The sequence below is a fragment of the Musca domestica genome, unplaced genomic scaffold, assembly GCF_030504385.1.
Source record: "Musca domestica strain aabys unplaced genomic scaffold, Musca_domestica.polishedcontigs.V.1.1 1, whole genome shotgun sequence".
Classification (NCBI taxonomy): domain Eukaryota; kingdom Metazoa; phylum Arthropoda; class Insecta; order Diptera; family Muscidae; genus Musca; species Musca domestica.
Genome location: NW_026712114.1, coordinates 27480086 through 27504678, shown reverse-complemented (window position 1 = coordinate 27504678; position 24593 = coordinate 27480086). Strand labels below are relative to the sequence as shown.

At 35.0% G+C, this 24593-nt stretch overlaps 1 protein-coding gene across 1 annotated transcript in view; it reads right to left on the bottom strand.

The window, feature by feature from the left end:
- Positions 1-4663: 4663 nt before the first annotated feature.
- Positions 4664-24593, bottom strand: part of LOC101892598 (cell adhesion molecule Dscam2) — a 256452-nt gene continuing 236522 nt past the window's right edge. Inside the window, exons 29-33 of the mRNA XM_059121268.1 lie at positions 22176-22339; positions 16748-16993; positions 16307-16624; positions 15882-16095; positions 4664-10039 (exon numbers count right to left, since the gene is read on the bottom strand). Of these exons, the coding sequence (XP_058977251.1) occupies positions 9742-10039; positions 15882-16095; positions 16307-16624; positions 16748-16993; positions 22176-22339 (1240 nt within the window). The 3' untranslated portion in view covers positions 4664-9741. The remainder of the gene's footprint in view (positions 10040-15881; positions 16096-16306; positions 16625-16747; positions 16994-22175; positions 22340-24593) is intronic.

Sequence of the window (24593 nt, the reverse complement as noted above, 5' to 3'; positions counted from 1 at the left end):
GAATGTTTAGGGCGTATTTTATAACCAAATTATCTATTTTTTTCACATGTCGGCTTTAAAAAGTGCAAACCTTTTTTATAAAGGCTTCAGTTCCAATTTCTACAGAAATTAGCTGTACCTTAGCATTTTGGGTCCTCATGGTATAAAAATGAAACTAGGTTTATATGGTGGTGGTACGTCACGACAGTCAAAGAAATGGCTTTGAAAAATATACCACGATACAAAATTTCTCTGAGAATTCATGATGAGTACCACCGACGTATCGAAGTAAATACATTTAGTTTTTTTTTTATTTTTTTTTTTATTACCACGTGTGTGAGTGGGACACAAATATTACTACGAGAAAAAACTCACTCCATAAGCCTTATATGTTGCCCAGTGGTATGGCTACAGATGCTGCCAAAATGTGGCTTTTCGAAGTGAAGGACATTTGCTAGAGCGGAATCAATTTCCATCTTTTCAAATGTCTAGCTGAAAGTTGTGATAGCTCTGGAAGGGAATATCCGATTTATTCCAAACTTGGTAAATAATATATAGTTATATTTTTATTAAACTTTGACCGAGTTCGAAAGAAGAATGTAAACATCCAAGCATGGCACGTGATGATAGTAATATCAAACTTAAGCTTAAGCAGACATTATTGGCTCACTATTTCTCACTCCTTTCGCAAAAATCTTCAATGTTTTTAATTGCAAGGTGAAACTTTTCCAGTCAGTATTTCGACAGATATATACAGGGTGAGATGAAAAAATTGCAATCAACTTCAGAGTGCTAAGCCACTCGTTCGACAGCTGTTAAAATTACTCCAGAGACAGCTCATTATATTGTTCACAAGCGTACAAAAGCATTTTGGTGCGAATTTTCCAGAAAAAAAATTATTCGTGATGGAATTCAAGCGTGATAGTGTGATTTTTTATATTTGGCTGGAAAACCAAAAGATGCTATCGTCAGAGCACTCCAGCATTTAAATGTGAATAAATCTTTTGTGTTTTGTATCATCGCACGTTGCCATGATACTGGTAGCGTAGCCCGACGTTAAGGAAGTGGGCGGAAGAAAACAGCAACATCAGCAGAAATAGTTCGAAAAGTAAAGAAGAGACTTGATCGGAACCCGCGTCGCAGTGGCCGATAATGGCTCGTGAGCTGAACATATCCGAGCTCGGGGTAAAGCCATTGAAATTCCAAAAAGTGTAAGAATTTTGGAAGAAGAACCGCAACAGAAAGAAAATAAGCTCAAAAGAGCTAAAGAGTTGCTTTGCATATTTTCTCATTCAATGAGAACTCAAAATGCAAAAATCATTGGGACTTCAATCAGTGAAATACCGAATATGAAGAGGCACTGTAATATGCGGACTATACAAAATAGTGGAGTGAATTGAAAACATAGTAAGAAAAGGATTTATATACTCGGAAAATTCTTCCGAACCCTTAAAAGTAACCTTAAATCATAGGTCACATTATAAGGGCACTATGCGCTATCGTCAGTAATTACATTGCGCCACAGACAATCTTGGGTTTAGGGTTGTTTTGGTTTGGTTGGTAAATAAAAATCCTAAAATAGGGGTTCCCGGATCTAACTTTTTTAGAGTCCATTTTATATAGCTTAACCAAGGGCCGCAAATATTTGGCCATATACTCCGCAAACTCCGCAGTGACGATAAAGTTTTAAATTTGATACAGTCCTAGGGGTTACATGAGGAATCATTTGTATAAAATATGTGTCAGGTTGCTCTACATTTTCATATAGCCCCTATCAAATTCCTCAAATGTTGGTAATTTGAGATTTTAGAAAGAAAAACAAATTATTTCAAATGATTATAAGTATAGAACCATGCTTCATTATAACTCTTATATGAAGGTATCCGGTGATTTTAGCTATTACCCGGGCCTTGGTCACATTTTTCAATTGATTTTGCCCTTATTTGGAATCTAGCTTCTGGTGGAAGTCCTCTTCGCGGAAAATTTTCAATGTCAATGTTTCGGAGTAGGGCTCATACAAAAGTACCTCCTGATTTTACATTTTTCGAGGGTTTTGATTATATTTTCCAATCGATTTGACTTAAAATGTGTGTTTAGGCTACTTTGGGGGTAGAGAACCATCTTACATGGGCCTATTATAAACAGTTAATGCATACTTTTTAATATATATGCTATATTATTTAGGTTTTTAAATCGCAAAATAAAACCTCTTACTGAAAAATAGGATCAGGTTTTTTGAATAACGTATTTATTTCTATTTAGTCGAGTCATCATTTATAAAAAAAATTGTGCCACTTTTGTTAGCCAGATTTGTGAATTTTTATGCTTTAAAAACTATGCATTAAAGACTAAAACTATGGGCCGGCAACGCGGACTGGGCCAGCTAGTATATATATATGTATTTTGTAGTAGTATATTATATATATATAATTATATATATATATATATATATATATATATATATATATATATATATATATATATATATATATATATATATATATATATATATATAATTATATATATAATATACTACTACAAAATACATACGCTGTGTTTAACTCAGGGGCATGGAAAGAATGGCTTCGACAGCGGCAATAACAACAAGAACTTCCCAGAGTTATTAGTATGTGATGTAATGGTGGTGAGGGAAGGGTGATACGCGCGTGAAGTGTGCCAACGGAAGAAAGGGATCTACCTCCTGTTTCAAAATATTGTGCCATGTTATACCACCATATGAAGGTATATCTCGATAGTCGATATTTTTACGATTTAGCCACCCTTCCTAAGAGAATAGTTTAAAATTCTATCTTCTGAGGCAGAACATTGTCTATGTAAGTCCACGTTTTCCCATAGGGTTCATATAATTGTACCTTTCTATATTTAGTGTTTTGATTAATTTAGGATCAGTTTTTAGCGGAATAGCCTAAAATTTGATATTTAGGGTTCATATTGGACATGCTGTGGCAGAACACTGTTTATATAAGTCTACGGTTTTCTATAGTCCCCATATAAAGGTACATCCCGATATTCGGTATTTTGACGATTTTTATAACATTTTCTAACGGATGGGGCTCTTTTGCTTTATTTGAACAATTTCTATATGAGTCATAGTTTTTCTATAGCCCCTTTACTCCCGATATTTGTTACTTTGATGACTGAAGCCAACTTTTTTACCGATTTGTAAGATGTTAGTATTGAATGTTCCTAATAACAGAAGTGACGCATATTCCTCGAATCGGCATTAATAGACATATTCTTACATGAGTTACTTTCAAAATAGTGGAGGGTATAAAAAGTTCAGCCCGGCCGAACGTAACTGCTTCCTTACTTTTTTGTAAATTCTGGATGTAAATTTTAAAGTAGCGAATGTTAGGGGGTAGGCGGGGTATATTATACTGTGGTCCTATATGAAAACCCTTTCGCAGAAAGAGATTATGTCTGACAAATTGACACTAATTTGATTGGAAAGGAGTGTGAAACCCACAACATCCTTCAAATCGAGATGTACCGTTTGTATTTTTTAATGAGAAGAAAAAATTACTTAAAAACTTAGATTGGACAGATATAGCCTACTTTCAATCGAATATCTTAGAAAAAACAACTGTTGTGAGTTTTAGATATTGTGACCTCTGACGGAGAGACAGTTCACAATTTTATGTCAAAACAAGTAAAAAAGAAGCTAAGTTCGGCCGTGCCGAATTTTTTATACTCTCCATCATTTGGAAGAAACTTAAAAAGTTAAAAAACAATCGTTGGAAAATACCGCTCAAATAAAATCCGTTATATGGGGGATATACAAAGACGTAGTCCTCTTCTAGCGTATAAAGTTCTCACTAAGAACTCCTTGTAAGGATTTTCAGACAATTTCGTTGAAAAATGTTTCTAAAATTATCAAAATACCGAATATCGAGAGAGTACGTTATATGAGTGATATATGATGTCGTGTACCTATATAGACAATTATCTTCCAGGGTATAAAGTACTTTTGTGAGAATTTTCAGACAATTCCATCAAAAATGTGGTTAATATCATCAAAATACCGAATATCAGGGGGAACCTTTATATGGGAGATATACGATATCGTGGATCAATATAGACAATTTTTCAGGGGGTTAAGTACTCACAAAGAACTACTTGTGTAGAATTTGAGACAATTCCATTGAAAAATGTGGCTAAAATCATCAAAATACCGAATATCGGGAGGTATCGTTATATGGGTGCTATACGATATCGTGGACCAATATAGCGCATCTTCGAACTTGACCTGCCTGCAGACACAAGACAGATCTGTGCAAAATTTTAGCTTAGTAATTACAAAAGACGGACGGACAGGTCTTAGAATTTTATGCTGATCAAGAATATATATACTTTGTTGGGTTTAGAATTATTATTTCGATGAGTTACAAACGGAATGACGAACTCAATATACCCTCCATACTATGTATGGTGGTTGGAACCAGCCTTCGACAATTTTAAGAATTTTAATAAACCTTACCTCTTCGATACCTCTATTACGACAATTAAACAAAATTATTTAATATTTATAATTTTTTTTTAATAATAGTTCAGTGAGCGAAAAACACCGAACAATGTTATTTTATTGATTTATTTGATCGTTAATATTTTGATTATATTACAATTCAATTTATGTCAAACTAAATGCGATGACTTGCCGTTGCTGTTTTATTTTTCAATTAATTTCATACTTCGTCTGATGCACTTCATGCTTGGATAATTTAATTATTTTAATGTGATCGAAAACAAACAGAAAAAAATGAACAATAATTTGATGGTGATGATAAGTATTCTGTTCTGTTCTGCCATACACTTTTCTGTTTTATTTATTTATTTAAATTTTTATTTTTCATAATATATGTATATATTTTTACTTCTATTTATGTATTCTATGATTTAATTATATATAATTTGCTGCAGTTTAAGTTTTGTTTTCATTACTGGCGCAGTGTGGTTGGTGGTGACCTATTTGTGATATACATATTGTTTGTTGTTGTTTTTGTAGTTTTTGGAATATTTTTCTATAGTTTTGTTTGTTTATTTATTTATATCGGTTACTTAACAATTCAATATAAATTATGGGAAGTTTTGTTAATAATGTTCATTTACATACACATGAGTGCTCGACTCTCAGTATGGGAGTTTTGTATTTGTGTACACACACACATATATATGTATACCTTGTTATTTATTTATTTATTTATTTACGTGTTACTCTTAGCTTAGATCCTATGCCAGATATAATACAAATATAATTTTAATCTTCTAATTACAAAAATTTCTAAATAAATACACAATTTAAATGCATAACATTGTTATATAACATAAATGCTTATTAACCTATTTGCAAGTGTAGTTGTGTGTCAGTGTACATACACATTCAGAATGTACATAAAACACATTCATACATATGTAATTACGCATGGCAGTAAAGTAATATGAATATGGAAGATAATACTGTGTGCTAAAAATGTAACAATTTTTTGATTCATTTCGGATTCAGAAATATATCATATTTTGAATGGAGGTGTATTTTGAGACAAATGTCACATTTGAACATTTGATAGAGGCAAGTAGATATCAATTTTATAATGAGTCACATTCCTATATCTCACCTAAGAAAATTAATAGTTTATCTTGCAACCTATAGGGGTACGTATTTTACATTCAGCCATATTCCTACTGGATACATATATTATTTAATATATCCAAAAGTTTTCGATGCTGATCAAATCGAAATACTGCAAATGCATTACTTATTATAACCTCAGCCATATGGCTACAGACGGTATATATCATTTGATATGACTAAAACGTGCCTCATCGAAATAATATAGTTCTCTTTGAACCTAATCCGCTTCAGGGCATTTGTAGTCGATCTACGGACGTCCATCCGTTTGTATGTCTAACTGGTGCGTACGATAAGGCTCAAAAGGTGTTCCGAATTCGTCCAAACTTAGTACAATGTATATATTTGTCGAACTTAGATCGAGTTTGGGGATAAGCGATATCGGTCAACTCCTTCTGGTACCACCCCCCAGAACAAGAAGGGATCATCCGATTTTGTTCAATCTTTGCAGAATCTAATATCTGTGCCTGTGCACCTTCAGATGCGAAAATGAACAATACCGGTCAACTCCTTGTGGTACCTCTCTCACAAAGTGTCAATATTTTGAATAATCGCAATAGTTTTAAAATGTGAAATGAGAGTCCACTTGTCTTGAAATTTCGCTTAACCTAATATTTGTGACAACTCTTGGTCTGTTATGAAGATGGAATCGATCAGATCACTTTTTCTGGTAGCTGCCCCAATAAGGGTCACACTTTGGAATAACCATGAAGTTTATAAGACGCGAAATGAGCATCCAACTCCTTTCAAGCTCGGCACGTCCCAAGATTTCAATCAACAAAATATGAGACTACTGTTTATTAAAACTCTCTCTTAGTGGCGTCACCAAAAAGAGTGGATATTTCTCATATTAAGTCTAACTAGTTGTGATAAAAATCTTATAAGAAAAGTTTGTGGAAAATTTGGTTATTATTTTGGCTATTTTATAAGACTCATGATTACTCAAAATATTGGCATTCACGATTTTCGAACCTGACCTACGTCTGACATAAATATTATATTTAAAACAAATTTGAATCAATCCACCCGTTAAATGAGTTTTTTGAACGATCAGGGTACATGCCGATTTGACCCATCTGAAAAAAAGTAGATTTCCAGTTCCTTTCCTGCGAAACTTTTTTCAACCAGTTGATAAAATCTTTAGTTATAAATGCATTTTTCTACGTCTAACTATAAGTTGGTTGTTAAATTAAAGAAGTAAGAAATTAAAGAAGTAAACAAAATTGAAAGCAAAAAAATGGTCATCCAAAATGCTAAACTCTCTTCTGATGCGAAATCCCGTGTCGATTAGTTTTCGACTGAGGGCGACTACAAAATTAGAGAGAAATAATTTTTTTAGTCTATTTGCACCTCTAAATGCACATCTTAAGAACAATAGACTTTAATTCTGACCCTATCCCCATGCAAAATTTCGTGTGGATCGGACGATAATTGCGATATGAATATAATACCCTCAAAACGTAGTATTTGGGGGTGTAAAATTTTAGAAAATTTAGAGTTCAAAATTATAAGTCAAATTGAAAAAATCGCATGCGATAAAAAATATGACAAAAATTGAAAAAAAAAATCGACCAAAGATATTCACTTTTTTATTGGTATATTTTTCTGAGATTTTCTTAGATTTCATCGTTTTATGACAAGAGACCATTCCGAATTGATGGGAATTGTGGAAATCGGCCCAGCGGTTCTTGATTTATAAGCAGAATAAATAAGATCAATTCTTTTACATATATATTGTACCTATTTTGTTATATATCCGATGACTTGGCTATTAGCATCACTCCTACGATCAGAATCGATCTTTTAATGTATTTTTGATTTGGCTGGGATTGAAAATATTCGCGGTTTAGTGCACATTTTCCTATTTTCTTACATACAAGTTAGGGTCTATTTTACCCGCTAATTATTGTCCGATGGCCTCAAAAATTGGTATGTTTCTGTCCACTCCTAAACTCTAACTCCATGTAAATTTGGTTCATTGGTCGATTGGTTCATAATTGTGGCCTATAGAGCAACTGCAAAATCAGGATTTTTTTCTGTTTTTGGTCCATTTTAACCCCTAAATATTGTGCGAACATCTCCAAAAACAACAGTGTTCTATTCTGACCATAACCCCACCTCCATTTTCAATTTCGTGAGGATCGGTTCATAATTGCGACCTGTAGCTTGATTACAAATTAACATGGACAGACGGACGGACGGACATATATAGCTAGATCGACTCATCTCGGCGAGATAGGAAGATCCATATATATTTTCATATGTGGGAAACCAATATTTCGAGGTGTTACATAATTTTTGGCCCAATCAAACTTATAATACCCCCAACACATAGTGTTGTAGGGTATAAAAATATATATATATAGCATTGATATGAAATATTTCGGTTTCCTCCAATATTTCTACCAACATTAGATCTAGTGTGAAGATAAAATACACCGGTCAACAAAACCGATGGGTAATGTAAGTCAGATCGATGATAATGCATTTCCACCAGTGACTTTACACGAAGGCCAAACACAGGGCATTCTGATGATGACGACCCCAAAATTCCATTTGGAGTCAGAGATAAAAGGTTTTAAAGAATATCAATGATCAAGGCATCATCAAATTTTGAATTAAAAACCAGGATTTATAATGCTAACGCCAAATTAGCAATAGCACCGAAAATTTTCAGACTTGCCTGCTAAAAAATCTTTAAAAAATGAATAGCAACACATTACAATGTAGCCGACAGAGCTAATGCTATTTGAAATCGTCAGTATAGGCAATAGCAGTGGGCGGCGGAAGCTAAAATAAAATTAGCCTAATAATCAAAATAGCTCAGCACCAAAAAAGCAACATTACTGATGCTGCGTAGCTCGGTTCTTAGCCAAGAAAAATAAATATTAATTTTTGGGTTCAGCGGTGTTTATATAATTTTCACATCGTATGAAATGCGATAAAAATTGCATTTTTATACATTTGGTATTTTCATATGGAGACAATGTGCAAATGTTATTGTATCCTATACATTTGAATTTATTTCATTTTTGTGAGATATTATACAATACATTAAGAAAAAATATTGGTAAGTTATAATCCAAAAATAAACTTAGATTAGCTCGAAAACATATATACGCGTTTTATTAATTTGTACGTTGACAACACACAATTATAAAAATATGTTTCGACTGATCATTCGGCTAAAATGAAAATAGCAGCAGCCGAAATCCGAGCTATAGCTTATTTTGTGTGCTGAATTTTTAGTTTTATTGTCGGTTAGGGCTAAACAAAAATAGCTCGCATTTCAAAAACGAGCTAAATAGCTATGCGATGAGCTAAATAGCTGATAATGTGCTATTTTAGCTGCGTTAGTAGCAGCAAAAAGGTTAAGACTAATTCCAAAAGGTGCTGGCTTTTAAACCCCTTAAAACAAAGTATTTCTGTACATATCGAAAATGAGATTTAAGAATCTACAATAGATTTGAAATTGATAGCATAGTGAAAATTCACATCCTCCTTTGAGCCTCAGTAAAATACATTTAATTTGACTATATATGGTATAATTAATTACCCCATAAAAATGCAAAATTTTAATCAATATAAACACATTCTATCCTCCTGAAAGAATATCAAAACTTGTTGGATGTTATAAACATTAGTATTGCATCATAAAACAATTTTGAGTACTGTTAGTATTTTTTTTTGCTTCTTATATTTCGAAAACAATATATACAAAATTTAAAATGATATATCAAAAATTCCCCTTAGATAGTAGAAAAAACAAATATAGTTCAAAAAAACTAAATTTTGAGAACAACTTTTGCTTAAGTCTTTTTGGTTGAGATTAGTTGGCTACATAGTTTTTTTTTTTTTGTCCATATCATTACTATTCTATATAACTTACAATAACATATACATATAAACTGTGAAAAGTATACATTTAGTAGGTTTTCATTTTGCATTAAAACATCTTAATGTGGTTCTGTTCTTACCATACAAATATATAACCTATATATGTACTTGTATGTATGTAACATTTTGATTTTCACGCAGTTTCAAGTTGCCCTTGAAACTTTTGTCGTCTGTTAAACGTATCGTTATTTTTTAGGAGCCGCCTCCTTTGCCGTATCCTAGACATGTATTGTAAACTCCTGACGCTCCTGTTCCTTCTTCTCGTGATATCTTGCCAACAGTGAGGTTAATTCCTCCCGGTCCACTTTGCTCAATTGCCCATCCTTGTTCTCCATGACACGTTGCACCTCCAGGTCTAAGGCCCTTTGTTCGTGATCACATTCGGCTTCGCTGAATTCACGTGAATCGATAAAACCGGAAGGTGGTCGAAAACCCATGTTATTCGCCCCCGTCATTGCGGCAATGGTCGCTGCAATGGAGGCCGATGTTTCCGAATTGTTAAGCTCACTGTCTAAACTGTAAATACGTGAAAAAGAAGAGGAAGAACGAAACAATCGATAATTAAATAAGACTGTATTTACAGAAATTTGGATAAGTATAAATATATTGCGAAAGAATATAAATATGGAGTACTTTATAGTTCTCTTTGAAGATGGGTTGCTTTGACATAAAGTGTGCGTGTACATGAAATTTTGTGTATATTTATCAATATTGTCCTTTATGTTCTGTTAAAAAAAACAAGTAAAAAAGCAATAAGTTCGGACGGGGCGAACTTTGAATACCGTCCACCATTTGGAACGAATTAGAAAATTTTCAAAAAAAAATAAAATCCATTGAAAATTCTGTTAAAATCTTTAAAACACTTAATACCGGAAGGTGCCGATATATAGGGGGAAAATACGATATAGTGGACCTATATAGACAAATCTATGTCTGGGGGTAAAGTACTCCCAAGGAACTTTTCAGACAATTCCGATGAAAAATGTGGGTAAAATCATCAAAATACAGAATATCGGGGGTACAATTATATGGGGGCTATACGATATCGTAGACCTATATAGACAATTCTCTTTCAGGGGGTGATATACTCCTTGTGTAGAATTTTAGACAATTCAATTGATACATGTGGCTAAAATCATCAAAATACCTAATATCGGGGGTACCGTTATACGGGATCTGTTCGATATCGTGAACCTATATAGATAATTCTCTTTCAAGCGATAAAGTACTCACAAGGAACTCCGTGTGTGGATTTTCAGTCTATTCCATTAGTAAATGTGGCTAAAATCATCAAGATACCGAATATCGGGGGGTATCGTTATATGGGGGCTATACGATATCGTCTACCTATATGGATAATTCTCTTCCGAGGTATAAAGTACCCACATGGATTTTCAGACAATTCCGATGAAAAATATGGGTAAAATCATCAAAATACCGAGTATATGCGGGGGTACCATTATATGGGGGCTATACGATATCGTGAACCGATACAGACCATCTTGGAACTTGACCTGCCTGCAGACAAAAGAGAGATGTATGGTGGAGGGTATAAAAAAGCAAAAAGTTCGTCCGGACCGATCTATTAATACTCTCAACCTTTGGGTAAAGAAAACATTTGTATATAAAAGTATCTGAATTGAAACTTGTCCCACTACAAATACCAGTATAACCGTTTGGATAACACTGTGAAACTTACCGGAACCGGAAACCTCTATAGACAATTTTATACTTCAAGGATTGTCATCTACCAAATCTTCTTAAATACCAAATTTGTAACAATTGCGTGGGTAAATGTGACTAGGATTATTAAAATACCGAATATCAGTGCGTATAGTTATATGTAGAAAACGTGAAGGTAAGTATTCAATGTTCTGCAGCCAGAGCTAAAACCCATCATAAATTACAAATACCAATTTTTAGACAAATTCGTTAAAAAAATGTGGCAAAAATCTTCAAATTACTGAATATCCGGAGATACCATTATGTCGGGGCTACACGAAAACGTAGACCTATTCATACTATTTTCCGCCACAGGAGCTGGAACCCATTTTGAACTACAAATACATATTTTTGAACAGATCCTTGGAAAACTGTGGCAAAAATCATCAAAATAAAGAATATCGGCAAGTATCGTTATATGGGGGCTATACAAAAACGTGGACCTATACATAAAATGTTCCGCCACCGGAGCTAGAACCCATTTCGACAAAAATTTTGGCAAAAATCATTACAATATCGAATATCGGGAGGTACCGTTATATGGCGGCTATACCAAAACGTGGATATATCTCATTTTCAATAACAACCATCCTAGACACAATACAAATTATTGTGCTAAAGTTTGAAGCTCTACGTCAAATAATGTGGGCTGTATCGTGATTCCGACAGACAGACAGACAGTCAGACAGACGGACTGACAGACACACGTCGTTAATTCGACTTGTAATTTTATGCTGATTACGAAGGTGTACAGGGCGAGATGAAGAAACTGCAACCAAGTTCAGACAGCTGACATTTCTAAGCCTCTCGTACCACAACTGTTAAAAGTATTATAGTGACAGCTCAATCTATTGTTTACAAACGTACAAAAGCACTTCGGTGATAATTTTCCAAAAAAAAAAAAAAAAAAAAATAGTTATTCGTGATGGAATTCATGCGTGATAGTGTGATTTCTTTATATTTGGCTGGAGAACCACAAGTGGCTATCGTTAGAGCAATCCAGCATTTAAATGTTAATAAATCTTTTGTGTCTCGTACCATTGCTCGTTACCGTGATAATCGTTGCGAGCCCGACGCCAAGGAAGTAGACGGAAGAAAACAGCAACAGCAGTAAATGGTGGAAAAGTAAAATAGCGACTTGATCGAAACCAGCGTCGCTGTGGCCAAAAAATGGCTCATGAGCTGAACATATCCCAATATTCTATTCGGCAAGTATTGAAAAATTAACTCGGGTTAAAGCCATTGAAATTCCAAAAAGTGCAAGAACTAACACCGCAACATAGAGAAAATTGACTCAAAAGAGCTAAAGAGTTGCTTGGCTGAAAGTGGGGAACCGCCGAAATTAGTTTTCTCCGATGAGAAACCATTCGTTGTCCAGCAGTTTGTAAACAAACAAAATGAACGTGTTTACTTGCCAAAGAGATCAGCTGAAAATGTGCACCTTCGGTTGGCCACCAGAACTCAAGCGCCGGCCTGGTGATGATGTGGCCGCCATAACAGCCGATGGTCACTCTCCGCTCGTATTAAACGAATAAATGCCGAATATAATCGCGAAAATATTCTGGAGAGTGTATTAAAGCCGAGAATGGTTACAAAATGGGGTTCCTCGCTTCATTTCCAGCGCACAATGATCACCAAAATCTTCGGATAGCAATCCGTTGGATCACAAATAGAAATCAGACGACACGAAATCTCGCAGGCGAAATACAAAATACACAGAAGACGAACTTCTGGCATTTTTATGCCGATTTCGTTGACGAATATCGCCAAATATCGTAGACAAGCAAGTCATGTGGAAATTTGGAGATACAGAGGGGCCTCTTGCAATTTGGAGATGATCGCAAAATATTTAGGGGTTCAAATGAAACAAAAGCAGAAAAAATTGCCTGATTACAAAATTGAAACCAATTGAAACGGAATTTTGCCTGAGAAGAGAGTTAAGGACAGCGAAGAAGTCTAAAATTTTTTGGATGAACATTGGATTATATTTAGCTGTAAATGGACCACAACAACTAAGAGCACGACGGAGTGCGTAAATATTGGGCAAATGTGGTCAAAATGCTAAGGGTAATATCAAGACAGTGCTCCGTAACATAATTTCAAAAGCGAAATCTTCCAAAATGGATTGGGACATGGATTGGATTCTTAAAGAATACCTTTTTTAAGGGCCATCTGAGTTATAAACGTAGATTTTTAAAGAATGTTTTTTCAAGGGCCATCTGAGCTATAAACGCGGATTTTCAAAGAATATTTTTTTAAGGACCATCTGAGCTATAAACGTGGATTCTTAAAGAATACTTTTTTCAAGGGCCATTTGAGGTATAAACGTGGATTTTTAATGAACATTTTTTCAAGGACCATCTGAGCTATAAACGTGGATTTTTAAAGAATATTTTTTTCAAGGACCATCTGAGCTATAAAAGTGGATTTTTAAAGAATACGTTTTTCAAGGACCATCTGAGCTATAAACGTGGATTTTTTATATAATTTTTTTTCAGGACCATCTGAGCTATAAACGTGGATTTTTTATATAATATTTTTTCAGGACCAATTGAGCAACAAACGTGGGTTTTTAAAGAATATTTTTTTCAAGGACCATCTGAGCTATAAACGTGGATTTTTAAGGAATACTTTTTCAAGGACCATCTGAGCTATAAACGTGGATTTTTAAAGAATACTTCTTTCAAGGACCATCTGAGGTATAAAAGTGGATTTTTAAAGAATACTTTTTTTAAGGACCATCTGAGCTACAAACGTGGATTTTTAAAGAATACTTTTTCAAGGACCATCTGTGCTATAAACGTGGATTTGTAAAGAATATTTTTTCAAGGACCATCTGAGCTATAAACGTGGTTTTTTAAAGAATGTTTTTTCAAGGACCATCTGAGCTATAAACGTGGATTTTTAAAGAATGTTTTTTCAAGGGCCATCTGAGCTATAAACGCGGATTTTTAAAGAATATTTTTCAAAGCACCATCTGAGTTATAAACGTGGATTTTCAAAAAATATTTTTTTAAGGACCTTCTGAACTATAAATGTGGATTTTTAAAGAATATTTTTTTAAGGACCCTCTGAGCTATAAACGTGGATTTTTAAAGAATACTTCTTTAAGGACCTTCTGAACTATAAATGTGGATTTTTAAAGAATATTTTTTTAAGGACCCTCTGAGCTATAAACGTGGATTTTTAAAGAATACTTTTTTCAAGGACCATCTGATCAAAAACGTGGATTTTTAAAGAATATAATTTTAAGGACCATCTAAGATATAGATGTGGATTATTAAAGAATATTTTTTGAAGGACCATCTGAGATATAAATGTGGATTTTTAAAGAATTTTTTTTAGGACGATCTGAGCTATAAACGTGGATTTTAAAGAAGATCTTTTCAAGGATTATCTGAGCTATAAACATGGATTTTTAAAAAAATTTTTTTAGGACGATCTGAGCTATAAACGTGGATTTTAAAGAAGATTTTTTCAAGGATTATCTGAGCTATAAACATGGATTTATAAAGAATAATTTTTTCAAGAATTTATTTGTTCAGAGGCAAATAAAATAAATAAATACATTTTATCTAGAATAATTCGCCCCTTAACAATTTCCCCAAAACAATGAAGTGTAAAGGGAATCAAATATTTAGTGAAGAATATTTTTATAGAATAGAATTTTATGACAATTAATTTGGTAGAATTTTAACTAGCTACGATCTATTTTAAAGGGAGTGTTTAACCAGGTTTTGAAAAAGGGACCAACAATTCCATTTAGTGACTCTATTGACTGTTAAATATTTTTACAAATGTAATCCTCATGTTTTTATCGGCAATATTGCTGCAGATACTATATACCTAAAATTTAAGGATTTCACTGAATCTTAACCCGACATTTGTCCAAAAGTGTGGAAGGGGGGGACTTCCATTCAGACTTGGTACATCTCAATATTTTTATTAACACAAAATCTGCTAGAGAGATGGAAGAGATCGGAGATTCTTGATTATATGACGTGTTAAACAAGTTTGAAAGACCTGATGATAGCAGATATGTTGTGAGATTAACAATGCTTAAAGGAAGAATATCAACCGATTTTGTATATGTCCCCAACTGAGCTAAGGCTGATTCAAATATAAAGAAGTGCATATGGGGTTTTGTAGTTTGCATCAGCACTTTCAAAAAATGTCCACCCAAAGCTCTTTGCATTTGAAATATACCGATTACAGTTGAATATCTAGATCGATTATTTAAAATTTCTGAGTTTTGTGGCACAGTGTATTTGTTATTCAATATAATTTAAATAATCAAATTGCATATATATTGTTTGTATTTGTTTCGTTTAAGGACTTTTCTATCCTGCTTCGTTTTTATTTTTACAGTGCCTGAATTTTGCTTTGTATCCTGAAGAAATCGGTTGTACCAGATAAGTGTTAATATAAGTTACATTCAGCATGCACATGCAATAATATTTACAAAATTTTGAAGTAACCCAAACATCCTTAATATTCTCTTTTTTTTTCTTATTTGTACAATCACTTGAATTTTGTTTTTGACAAGTTATCACCAATATTCGCTATTCACTCAATAATTGGACATTTATTCTTTCATAATTTTGTTTGGAGTTTGGGGTTTAGGTACCTGAACTACCTGTTGTTACTACCAGGACATAGGCGTCTATCCAGTGAATCCTTGGCATTTATTTGTTGGTGTTTACGGCTGCGATGGCCATTGGCACCACCTCCTCTCTTATCACCCGGCATGGCACTATTATCCTTGCCATATCGTTGGGCATTCATGCGCCTGTCAATGGGCGATGATTGATCGTTATTGGATTCGGTTGAAGAGTCAGGTCGGAACATATCTGTCAGAAAAAAAGGAGACAATGAAATTGAAAATGTTTAATTAGTGAAAGCATTTTCAGGATTTGGTGGGAGGGCACAGTGGCTGGGAAAATATTGTTATTAAAATTTTATTAATTAAACAATGATGGAAACCCCTGTGCCCCCTCGTTTGTTTTGTCAATTTGTGTGGCAGTGTTGTGTGGGTGTTGTGTTTGTGCCGCATTTACACACCTACTCCACTACGACCATCACTGTTGCGTGACTTACAAGGAACTCTATAAGTAGGCATATTGGAAAATTCAGTACTTGGACTAATGCTGGTGTCTGATTCGGACTCACAATGGCCACTGCCATTGGTGAGACCACCAGCACCACTTCCACCGCCTCCTCCACCGCCACTACTGCCACCGCCTCCACCAATGCCACTACTACTACTGTTGCTTTTATTGCCACCACCTCCACTGCTGCGACCCCCACCATCTCCGCGGGACGACTTCTTCGTCTGTGAACCAATAGCCATGGTCATTGACTTGCTCAGTGTTGATTCATCTACATAAAATTGAACGAAAAAAGTTGCAGTACACCACCATTATCAGGTTAAGTAGTCCATTTTTATTTTCTTTGATTTCCTAGCCAATCCATCTAATTGGTGGAATTCTTCTTTGCACTTACCATCGGTATTGTAGTAGCGTTGTTTGTGCCACGATGATTTGGATTTAACGTGTCCAAATCCGGCTGAGGGCAACAATGGATATGCAGTAGCATTTAGATTTTCGCCTTCAGGATGACCAAATGTTTTGAATTGCATGGTATAGTCCATGGGTGAAGCGGCCACCCCACGGGTTGGAGTTTTGGCGGGAGCTCCCGTCCTACCGCCGTTCACACTAAATGTGGCATATGGTGAGATCTCATACATTTCTATTGCGCACATTTTTTTTGTTCGTTGTATCACATCCATCGTGTTTGAGTTCGAGTTTGACCGACACCACATAAAAATAAGATTGAGCATGTTGAGGCACGCAGCAAACGTACAGCATTATAATAAACATGGCAACAGGACAACAGACATCATCAGCACAGCCACAGCCACAGCCATGGAGCAAAAGAAATTTTCCACAAACGAATCACAAAAAGTCCCATTAAAAACCGAAATCATAGCATGTGAAAGGGAAGAGAAGAAGGGTGGGAAGAGAAGAGGGAGTTATAAAAGATTTAGTAACTACTACGTGATCAGTTAGTCTATCACGTCCAATGTTTTTCTCTTTTAGCTCCCCTTTGTTCCGAGCCACAAAAAGAGTTGCAGTTTATTATTCGAATTGAATGTGGTTATATATCGTTTATATGTCAAGATTTTCCCCCTCTCCCCTAGTTTATATATATGTGTGTGTATGTGTTCATGTGATTTTCTTCGCAATTTTTCTCGTACAGTGATTGAAGTTTATTAAAAAGTATTAATGCTTTGAAGGATATTGATGGGGTTTTCATTGCAATAAATGGATGTATTAGATGGAGCGAAGCCATTGTTGAGCGAAATATTTTTAGAGTGGTTGAGGAAGTGGAGAATAAAATTACCCAAAATATATGTTGTTTCAATTTTAATAAAGAATAGACATTAGTATTTGTGCTGGAGTTGAATAGGCTTTACTGCGTCACTTAAAATGTAATTATATCTGTCACAATTTACAACATATACTCCGGGAAAAATCAATGTAGATCCTATATACTATACAGGGTTGCCCATATTCGACGGACCCATCTGGCAACGCCATAACTTTTGACAGAGATGTCACATGACATACCGCGTTTGAAGCGTCAGTCCAAGCAGATTTTTACCATGAACCAATACACGCCACGCGAGCGCTCTGAAATAGTTGAAATTTACATTCAACAGAAGACGTCAATTGTGAAAACTCAACGCGATTTTAAAACATTAAAAAATGTGAGAAGTGCGCCTTCTAAGGGACCGTAAATATTTTTTTTTTTTACGCCACTGAAAATCCTCAGGAGATTCAAGAATTGCCTCTTCATGACGGAAAAGTCACAGTTTGGTGCGGTCATTGGGCCGTTTTTCTTCCAAAATGAAAATGGCCATGCTGTAACCATCAATCAGGAGCGTTATCGCGACATGATGACCAATTTTGTGATGCCAATTATTCGTTGAAAGCGTACGAGGCAGTCCTGGTTTCAACAAGACGCCGCTCCACCGCACACAAGTCGCATAACAAAACATGGGTCCGTCGAATATGGGCAACCCTGTAAACTTGAAAAATACAAGTAAATAATCAATTTTATGTTATGTGGATAGCTGGAGGACTAACAAAAATGAAAAAACAAAGTTCAGAGGTGGATAAAAGCTTTTTAAGACGATTGAGCCTGATCACATAGCTGAATCGTAATTCTCAATGGCTTCACTCTAGTTAAGTAAAAACTCTGCTATTTCCTTGAAATTTGTTTCAGAACTATATAAATTTTATGGACTTCTTAAATGCGTAATTTTTCGATTTTTTTTGAGGGTTGTACAAAACATCAGGACCTTAAAATCGATTATTTTGAGACCAATCCGGTTTAAATAACCCTATCATGTGATTACGCATATTTTTTAAAGCACGAACCTGAGTAAAATATTCAAGAATTTTGTTTCCATTAACAAAAAAAAACAAGTAAAAAAGCAGTAAGTTCTTTTTGCAGTGGAATTGTTTGGCATTGAAAGTTCATAATTTGTACCTAATAGTGATATTCTGAAATTTGGTATTCGCCTACACTTGGCCTTTAGGACTTACCTATATATATGTATAAGGAGGCTTTGTTAATCACCAAGCGTATAACTCGAGAACTGGTATGGTTTTGGTTATCTGGTATTTTTAATATATTTGGTTTTGTGTTTGAATACATTTGAAACCAGTATATAATGTCTTAAAGTCGGGCGGGGCTGACTTTATGATAACCTACAGCTCTTTGCATATTTTGGAGAGCTTTAAAGTCCAACGGACTGAACATGCCGAAGAATTTGTATACTTCGATTCCGTCTTGTAATACCTATTTGGTGCTCAATTAACTTGAAATCGGATAAAGATATATATGGGCTCTATATCAAAATCTGAACCGATCTCGATAAAATTTTGCAAAGGTATTTCTGAGTTGTATTTGATATATTTCCTTGAATATCGTTGTTACAGAGTGCATATTACGGCTGTTGGGAACAAGTATAATAAATCGGATGAATAATGTATATGGGAGCTACTGCTATATCTGAACCGATTTCGATCAAATTTAGCATACTTATTTTCAGGCCTAATTTTATCGTATGTGCAAAATTCCATACTATTTAGGCTGATATTGCACGTTTGGTGCAGAAAAAAGGCAAATCGTACGAAGCTATATCTAAATTTTGACCGATTATCTACAATTTGAAAAGGGGTTCGTCCTTGCGCCAAACAAATGATTTGTGCAAAATTTCATACATGAACAGACGGACGGACATTCATAAATCGACTCAGAATGTGATTCTATGCAGATCATCAAAAGGAACTATGGGTCTATCTCGCTTTCTTCCCCATGTTACAAACAAATTCACAAAGGTATTATGTCTTCAATTTACCACTATGTGATGTAGGGTATAAAAAGCGAAGAAAATCAAATTATTGGGATTAGTAATGCTCTGGATATCAAGATTTACCGTGTATGAAGGAAATACCAAATGGTGTTTTATATCCTCTAAAAACCTGAAACACTAAAATACTAATTTAACTGGAAAATGTTTCTCAAAGCATCAAGACACTTAAAATCTGCAGATACCGTTACACTGAAGTTGTGCCTAAACGAGAACATATAAACCGAATGAGATTATTATGTATATTCTTATTCGCAAAGCAATGGAAAGTTTCAAACATATATCTTAAATAATGTCATAACCTCTGTCCCTTGACGGCAGGCAGATGACATAATTATGTGTAGAATTTCACTCTCAGGATTCCGGATTAAGGTATTACAACTGATGACAAAATAATTTACCCCCATGTTAATCCCATAAAATAGGCCGTTAGCAGGAATTAGGTGTTTATTTATATTTAATAATATAAATTTAAAAATTCTATTAAAATCATAAAAATGCTGAATTTAGCCGTTATATTAGGGTCTATACGACGACGTGGACCTGCATAAGCAACTTTTGTCATATGCGAAACTTGAAAAAAATCGGTAAACAATGTAGCTAAAATCATCAAAATACCGAATATCGGAAGGTGCCGTTATATGGTGGCTGTACTAAAAGTTGATCTGCACAGACAATTTTCTGCCTTAGGCTGTAGTATCCATTACGAACTTCAAATACCAAATTTGAAACAATTCCGTTGTATAATGTCGCTAAAATAATCAAAATACCGAATGTCGGGAGGTACCGTTAACAGGGTCTATACGAAGACGTGGACCCGCACAGACTATTTACTGTCTTAGGCTTTAGTATCCATTACGAATTTAAAATCCCAATTTGAAATGATTTCGGTGACAAATATCGCTAAATTCATCAAAATACCAAATATCGGGAGGTACCGTTATATGGGGGCTATACAAAGACGTGGATATGAACAAACAATTTTCTGCCATAGGCTGTAGTATCCTTTACGAACTTTAAATACCAAATTTGAAACAATTCCGGTGAGTAATGCCGCTTTAATCGCCAAAATACCGAAAATAGGGAGGTACAATTATATGGGGGCTATACCAAAACGTAGCCTATTTTCAATACCAAAAGTCCTGCAGACATAATATACATGGGAGTAATCAACCTACTTCATTTTGTTCGGAGGGTAGAGTCAATTCCACAGACGGACGGACATCGCTAAATCGATATAGAATTTTATGCTGATCAAGAATATATATACTTGGTGGGGTATATATATTTCGAGATGTTACAAACGGAATGACAAATTTAATATACCCTCCATACTACTGTGGAGGATTTAAAAAAATATTGAATATAGAATAAAGAAGAGGCTCGTATATCATGCATAGTGAGCCTCTTAGAGGTTCAAAAGACTATATAAACTTGATATACTGCAGCACGTTACTTTTTTGAACAGAATTGGCATTACGGTTCAGACCATTGGTTCCCAAAGTCCACTAGATGCCGACCAATCAAACAAAATTTTAATAATTTTATTTTCTTTAGAAAAATGTGACGAAAATACTTGAAATTCCAGTCTTAAATATCAGTGATACTTAAATAGCCCACGCACAGTTTACTTCAATGGGAAGTATGTATTTGGTTTTTAGTTTTTGTCATTGTAGGCCTAGCATCAGTTTCATTATTGGTAGTTTAAGTCGCAGTGAAGTAAACAACCAAAGAGGTTGTTAAAGGAAGAAGAACTTTGACAGCTGCATCAAAGAGGCAAGGATACTTCCCAGCAACCCAGAGCCAGATTTCGTTGATTCTATGCGATTGAAAGTATTTTTCATTTACTTTTTCGGCATATTACTTTGTATTTTCTCCTAAAAATTGTTTACCTCTCCCATTCGACTTTTCGAGGTTTGTTCCTTTCTTTTCCGAAGCAGATAAATAGACATTTGTTTTTTGCCCATCAGCGTTCCGTTTTGATGTATATCCTTTTAAACTTTTTTTAAGTCCAGATATTATGGTATTGATATCCAATATAGAAAAGTGTCAATGAGATGACCAGTTTTTAACTACATTGCTCTTAATTGAATTGGTTATTGAGAAAATGAAAATAAATTAAACCTTAAACTCCTCCCAAAATTCTCAAATACTCAAAAGTGAATTGCACAAAACTCTACTCAATTATCAAAGCAAAACTATTTTTCTCCATATCAAATTTACGATACTTTCCTTTAATTCCGCTTAACATTTAGTCCACCTAAAGGGCAGAAAAATTCAATTAACTGCTACAATTCCCATTTTGACCCTTCATAAACTTCAGTCACTGTAGTAGAATTGTGTTACATTTTTAGTCCGAACTTTAATCTACTTCTTTATATCATCGTATTTGTTCTTTTTTTTTGTTTTTGTTTGGCGTTACATTTTTACATCATTACTCTTTGTCGTATCAACTCAACTCTCAACTTGACTCGACTCGACGCGACTCACCTGATTCATTTCCTTTGTCCACTGTTTTAACGGGTGAAGCGCTATACACCTGCTGATTGCGGCGATTGTCATGGTCTTCTTTGTATTCGCCCGGTAATGTGCGGGACTCATAGCCCTCGGCCAGGGGGCCACATAGAGTGCGACGATGTTTTATGGTTAATGCTCTGGAGGGAGCAAGAGAGATTACAATCACACGTACCCACAACGGAAGAGATGGCAAAACATTCATCCAGTAACGATGCAACGACAACGGCGAAACATAGAAAAAATGTGGAGAAAGAGAAAAAGAAAACAAAATGGACAAGAGAAAAAAAACACAACATGGAAAATGTTAAAATGGCACATAATTAAAAACGTGAGAATTAGATGAGTTTCCTTTTGCACAAGAACAATAACAACAAAAACAGAAACAGGAAAAAAAAACAAAATAACAAAACACAAGGAGAAAGCAACAGTAAAAAATATTCAACGCTCCTCTTTGCAACAACTCCCAGCCGCTGAAGACGAAGTAAGAAGACTAATTACAGGGCACACAGAAGTTAATTCGTCCGTTCATCTTAAGCATAATGGGCCAGTGTATTTTATTGCTGTCAGTTAATATGAGAAAGAGATTAATTAAATTCGTTTTTCTTCAACGGCTGCCAGCTACAAACAGCGTTCAGCTACAAGTTCAACTAAATGGCTTATGTTCTTAAAGATTACTGCCGGAATATTCATTTAATGTTTAAACAATAGATGTGGGAGTGAGAGAGCGAGAGACTAATGGCGATGGATTGTGTATGAAGCGAAAGGAAGTTGTATTTAGATGGGGTTGTTTGAAGAAAGTTAAAACTATTAAGGGGAGCCAAGGAGTTGTGCGGAGAATTAAAGGAAAACATTACCATCGTTCTTCACTCATAAACAAACGTTGTTTTTATAAAAACAACAATAATGGGATTTTGCCTGACGATTTTGCAACAACGGAAAACACAATATTTTATTTAATGGGTATTGTAACAAAAAAGTGAGAAATTTCAGACGTTTTGCGGCAGTCTGTGACACATTTTTGACCCTTTGTGGAGAATGTACCAGAGGAGTAGTCAAATCCATGCCATCTTCATACCAGGTCCAGAATTGGTAGAAATATTGGCATGTGCGAATGTTGAAGAGAATCTGACTCCTCTTTCACAGTATATAAACGATGTGCTTATTCTAAATGTTAGCCCTTTGTGAGAAAGGTGCTATAATGATTGGACCAATAATGTCCATTTTCTCACCAAATTGTCCAAAAGGTAAATTATTTTCTGTGAATTGAACACTTCCTTCGAGATGCCGCTAGATTTACTCCAAATATTCTTTAACGGATTTGGTCGAATGAGACCTAGGGTATTTTCATAATTTTGATCAACATGGATACCCTCTATCTCCAAATGTGGACTACAGCGGGAACTCAAAAATATAAGACTTCCGATGGGGGTGTATCAAAAGGAAATGACCGATGCTCTAATTTTCGCACATGCCTCAAGTTTTTTAAAAAAAATATTGTGTAGTGTAGATTTTAAAGCACATTGAATACTACAGGGTGAGATGAAAAAACTGCAACCAACTTCAGACTACTGTCATTTCTAAGCCACTCGTTCGACAGCTGTCAGAATTATTCCAGTGACAGCTCATTATATTGTTTACAAGCGTACAAAAGCATTTTGGTGAGAATTTTCCAGAAAAAAAAATTATTCGAGATGGAATTCAAGCGTGATAGTTTGATTTCTTTATATTTGGCTGGAAAACCACAAGTGGCTATTGTTAGAGCACTCCAGCATTTAAATGTGAGTAAATATTTTGTGTCTCGTGCCATCGCTCGTTACCGTGATACTGGTAGCGCAGCCCGACGTCAATGAAGTGGACGGAAGAAAACAGCAACATCAGCAGAAATAGTTCGAAAAGTAAAAAAGCGACTTGTTCGAAACCCGCTTCGCAGTTGCCGAAAAATGGCTCGTGAGCTGAACATAGCGCAATATTCCATTCGGCAAATATTGAAAAATTAACCTGGGGGTTAAGGCATTGAAATTCCAAAATATGCAAGAACTTACACCGCTACAGAAAGAAAATAGACTCCAAAGGGTTGCTTCGCTTGGCGGAAAGTGGTGACCTGCCGAATTTGATTTTCTCTGATGAGAAAACATTCGTTGTCCAGTAAACAAACAAAATTATCGTGTTTACCTGCCAAAGAGTTCAGCTGAAAATGTGCACCTTCGGTTGGCCACCAAAACTCAAAAAGCAAAAAGTGTCGGAAATAGCACCAAATTTTGCTCTGCGTTAATTTGGCCCGTTCCCGGCAAAGCGCTGGCTTTGGTACTTTTTAGTGCCAACCTTGGTTTTCAAAACACTCCAGACACAGTAGTCCAACGGGTTGATATCCGGAGATTTTGGTGGCCATTG